General features: G+C 50.4%; 1 protein-coding gene across 1 annotated transcript in view; it reads left to right on the top strand.

Annotated features, from left to right (window-relative positions):
* Positions 1 to 451: 451 nt before the first annotated feature.
* RDH8 (retinol dehydrogenase 8) overlaps positions 452 to 5,200 on the top strand; it is an 11,421-nt gene continuing 6,672 nt past the window's right edge. The window contains exons 1-2 of the mRNA XM_017880070.1: positions 452 to 860; positions 5,091 to 5,200. The exon at positions 5,091 to 5,200 is cut by the window's right edge and continues 49 nt beyond it. Of these exons, the coding sequence (XP_017735559.1) occupies positions 698 to 860; positions 5,091 to 5,200 (273 nt within the window). The 5' untranslated portion in view covers positions 452 to 697. The remainder of the gene's footprint in view (positions 861 to 5,090) is intronic.

Raw genomic sequence — 5,200 nt, 5'->3', positions numbered from 1 at the left:
AAACCTCATCTCTACTAAAAATACAAAAATTAACTGTGTGTGGTGGCACACACCTGTAGTCCCAGCTACTTGGGAGGCTGAGATAGGAGAATCGCTTGACCCTGGAAAACGGAGGTTGTAGTGAGCCGAGATTACACCACTGCACTCCAGCCTGGGTGACAAGAGCAAGACTCTGTCTCAAAATAACAGTAATAATAATAATAATTTACACTCATAATAAAAGTTAAAAATTAAGAAAACAGTTACAAATGTCCAAGGCAGGAGGATCGCTTGAGGCCAAGAGTTGGAGACCAGTCTGGGCAACAGAGCAAGGTCCCATGTCTAAAAACAAAATAAATTTAAAAATTAGCTGGGCATGGTAGTGTGTGCCGGTAGCCCCATCTACTCTGGAGGCTGAGGTGGGAGGATCGCTTGAGGCTGTGGTGAGCTATGGTGGTGCCACTGCACTGCAGCCTGAGTGACAGAGCAAGACGCTGTCTCTTAAAAACAAACAAACAAAAACCAGTGATGTGTATAGTAGGTATGGAGAAGAAATTTTTGGCAGATGAAGAAAATGAGGTGCAGAGAGGATTTAAGAGATTCTTTCTTACTGCCTGTTCAGGGTCAGTCCAGAATTGAGGGTCTCCTGGGGAGGGCGGAGGCTTTGCCCTGCAGGGGATCTGTGGGAGGGGGTTAGGAGGGAGCAGATGAGCCCAGGATGAATGGTCAGAGTCAGGTGCTGCCCAGCGGAGGTCACGCGTCCAGGGAGGGGATCAACATGGCCGCTGCACCCCGGACTGTGTTGATCTCCGGCTGCTCATCAGGAATTGGTCTGGAACTTGCAGTGCAGCTGGCCCATGACCCCAAGAAGCGTTACCAGGGTAAGAGGTGCAGGCGGCACTAGGAGGCAGCAGGGTGGACACGGCTTCCCCAACACTGTCTCCCCTACCCATCTCTCCCAGCTGCACTTGTGGGCTTGGGGAGGACTCAGGATGCATTCGGTCTTCCTCTCCCTCCAGGAATCATCCCCTCATCCTACAAATATTTCTCGAGCACCTTCTGGGTGTTCTGAATGCTGGCAACACAACTGGGGATGAAATAGACAAAAATCTCAGCCCTTGGGATGGTGTCAGGCGGGGAGGAGAGGGAGAATGGGTGATAAACAGATAAAAAGAAATTGTTGCTATATCTGGTGGGAATAAGTGCTAAGAAACAAAATAAAGCATGCTGAGAGTGGCAGGGGGTGGGTGGGTGCTATTTTTAGAAGGGTTTCACTAGGGCATTTCCTAGATTGGCATAATCACTACCCTGATGCTCACTCCTCCACAGTCTCCCCAGATTACTGCTTTTACTGAGATAAGCTTCTTAAGGGCTCCTGACCTTGGGGGTTGAAGGGATGGCCTTCTAGTTCTAAGAACTTGCCCTTCTGCAGCTCTAGAATAAATCCCTGGGACCTGCATCCTAACCAACCAGGAGAACCCCTGACCCAGAGGGAGCATGCTGGAGCCAAAGTGGGCAAAGGGTTGTTACTTACAAGGAGGCGACTGGGGGTGAGGGCATTGCCCCAGTTGGCAGGGCTGCTTCTCCCAGCCCTCTGCCCTCTGTTTCAGAGACACACACAGCTTTGAGCATGAGACCCTGAACGGCAGTGTGCAGGGAATAACGTGCGTTCCTGTGGGCGGGCAGATGGGTGTATTAAACTGCTGGAGGCTAATGTTTACGGCGCTTTTACAATGTACCACGCTGCATTCTAAGTGCCCTGAATCCAGAAAGTCGTTTAATCCTCACATCACACCTGTGAGGCGGGCACTATCATCCACCCCATTTTATTATTTATTTATTTTGAGTCAGAGTCTCGCTCTGTCGCCCAGGTTGAGTGCAGTGGCGCATCTTGGCTCACCGCAGCCTCCACCTCCCACATTCAAGTGATTTTCATGCCTCAGTCTCCTGAGTTTCTGGGATTAAGGCATGCGCCACCATACCCGGCTAATTTTTTTGTATTTTTAATAGGCGAGATTTCACCATGTTGGCCAGACTGGTCTCAAACTCCTGGCCTCAGGTGATCTGCCCACCTGGGCCTCCCAAAGTGCTGGGATTACAGGCATGAGCCACCGTGCCTGGCCTGCCCCATTTCAGAAATGAGGAAACAAAGATGCAGACTGTCAAAGGTCTTTGCTCAAGGTCTCCCAGCTGCAAAGTGGCAGAGCTGGGATTTGAACTCAGGCATCCCATCCCTTGCACCCATGTTTCCCACTATATCACCTGTAGATGCAAGTGACCCCATTCATGTGCCTGCTACCCACGAATCACACTGGCCCGAAGACAAGAGGCAAATGCCCCCAGGAGTGTTCATGGGTGATTATGGTCGCACACATTGGGGGATATCAAACATGCATGCTGGTGCATGTGCAGACATGGTACATATGCTGAGGTCCTGCTTAAAAGCATAAGCTTGAGGCTGGGCGCAGTAGCTCATGTCTGTAATTTCAGCACTTTCGGAGGCCGAGGTGGACAGATCACCTGAGGTCAGGAGTTTGAGACCAGCCTGGCCAACACGGTGAAACCCCGTCTCTACTAAAAATACAAAAATTGGCCGGCCGTGGTGGCTCACGCCTGTAACCCCAGCACTTTGGGAGGCCGAGGTGGGTGGATCACGGGGTCAGGAGATCGAGACCATCCTGGCTAACATGGTGAAACCCCATCTCTACTACAAATACAAAAACTTAGCCGGGCATGGTGGCGGGTGCCTGCAGTATCAGCTACTCCGGAGGCTGAGGCAGAAGAATGGTGTGAATCCCAGGGGTGGAGCTTGCAGTGAGCCGAGGTTGCGCCACTGCACTCCAACCCGGGTGACAGAGCAAGACTCTGTCTCAGTCAATCAATCGATCAATAAAAATACAAAAATTAGCTGAGCATGCTGGCAGGTACCTGTAATCCCAGCTACTTGAGAGGCTAAGGCAAGAGAATCGCTTGAACCAGGAGACAGAGGTTGCAGTGAGCCGAGATTTCCCCACTGTATTCCAGCCTGGGTGACAAGAGCGAGACTCCATCTCAAAAAAAAAAAAAAAAAAAAAAAAAGAAAGGAAAAGAAAAGAAAAAAAGAGGATAAGCTTGGCCAGGCTCTGTGGCTCTTTGGCTTCTGACGCCTATAATCCCAGCACTTTGGGAGGATGAGGTGGGCAGATCACCTGAGGTTTGAGACCAGCCTGACCAATATGGTGAAACCCCATATCTACTAAAAATACAAAAATACAAAATCTACTAAAAATACTGGGTGTAGCGGCATGCACCTGTAATCCCAGCTACTCGGGAGGTTGAGGCAGGGGAATCGCTTGAACCCAGGAGGTAGAAGTGGCAGTGAGCCAAGATCGTGCCCCTGTACTCCAGACTGGGTAACAAATGAGAGTGAAACTTCATCTCAAAATATGTATATATATATATATGGCTATTCACTTCAGTGTTCATGTATGTATGTATGTTGGCTATAGGTATGTATGCATTTTTTTCATGGCAGTCTGTTTTATGTTTGTGTATTTTATTGTCTTACCTACTAGGCTATAAATTCCATGAAGGCAGAAAGGTTATCTTATCTTATTTATTTATTTGTTTGTTTGTTGTTTATTTATTTATTTTGAGACAGAGTCTCGCTCTGTTGCCAGGCTGGAGTTCAGTAGCATGATCTCAGCTCACTGCAACCTCCTCTGCCTCCCAGATTCAAGCAATTCTCCTGCCTCAGCCTCCTGAGTAGCTGGGATTACAGGTGTGTGCCACCACACCCAGCTAAGTATTTTTTTTTTTTTTGAGACGGAGTCTCGCCTGTGGCCCGAGGCTGGAGTGCAGTGGCACGGATCTCAGCTCACTTGAAGCTCCGCCTGCCGGGTTCACGCCATTCTCCGTCTCAGCTCCCGAGTAGCCTGGGAATTACAGGGCCCGTCACCTCGCCGGCTAGTTTTTTGTAATTTTTAGTAGAGATCGGGGTTTCACCGTGTTTAGCCAGGATGGTCTCGATCTCCTGACCTTGTGATCCGGCCGTCTCGGCTCACCAAAGTGCTGGTTACAGGCTGAGCCTCCGCGCCGGCAATTTTTTGTATTTTTTTTTTTTTTTGAGGCGGAGTCTCTGCTCTGTCGCCCGGACTGGAGCTGCAGTGGCCGATTCATCAGCTCACTGCAAGCTCCGCCTCCTGGGGTTTTCGCATTCTCTCTGCCTCAGCCTCCCGAAGTAGCTGGGACTACAGGCGCCCACCCACTCGCCCGGCTAGTTTATTGTACTTTTTTTTAGTAGAGACGGGGTTTCACCGTGTTAGCAGGATGGTCCTCGATTCCTGACCGCTCGTGATCCGCCGTATCGCCTCCCAAAGTGCTGGGATTACAGGCTTGAGCCACCGCGCCCCGCCCTGTATTTTTAATAGAGACGAATTTTCACCACTTTGGCCAGGATGGTCTCGATCTCTTGACCTTGTGATCTGCCCACCTCGGCCTCCCAGAGGGCTGGGATTACACGTGTGAGCCACCCCGGCCTTATTTTTTTATATTTTGAGACAGGATCTCACTCTGTCACCCAGGCTGTAGTGCAGTGGCTCCAACTCTGCTCACTGCAGCCTCAACCTCCTGGGCTCAAGTAATCCTCCCACTGCAGCCTCTCAAGTAGCCGGGACTATAGGTGGGGGCCACCCACCACACCTGGCAAATTTGTATATATAATTTTTTTGTAGAGATGGGATCTCGCTATACTTCCCAGGCTGGTCTCAAACTCCTGGGGTCAAGCAATCCTCCCACCCAGGCCTCCCAAAGTGCTGGGATTACAGGCTTGTGCCACCACACCTGGTGACTTTATCTTATTTCATGCCATAGCCTCAGCACCTAGAATAGGGCATAGTGTATAGTCGATGCTCAATAAATGTCTGTTGAACTCATGGTTGGAAGGATGGATACAGGTACGTGGAGAGACACGTACACAAGTGTGCATTTGTTGGCTGAGTGATAAATGTAGGTGTGTGAACTTGTGGGTTTCCATCTCTCTGTGACTTCTAATGCAAGATCACAGAAACATGGAGCCCACACCAAGGGGAAAGGAACTCAGTGCCTGTCCCTGCTCTACTCTCTGCCCCCAGTGGTGGCCACCATGAGGGACCTGGGGAAGAAGGAGACACTGGAGGCAGCTGCTGGGGAGGCTTTGGGGCAGACCCTCACCGTGGCCCAGCTGGACGTGTGCAGTGACGAG

The sequence above is a fragment of the Rhinopithecus bieti genome, unplaced genomic scaffold (assembly GCF_001698545.2).
Source record: "Rhinopithecus bieti isolate Rb0 unplaced genomic scaffold, ASM169854v2 scaffold_10589, whole genome shotgun sequence".
Lineage (NCBI taxonomy): Eukaryota > Metazoa > Chordata > Mammalia > Primates > Cercopithecidae > Rhinopithecus > Rhinopithecus bieti.
The sequence above is the reverse complement of the archived record's forward strand: the minus strand, read 5'-3'. Positions and strand labels throughout refer to the sequence as shown.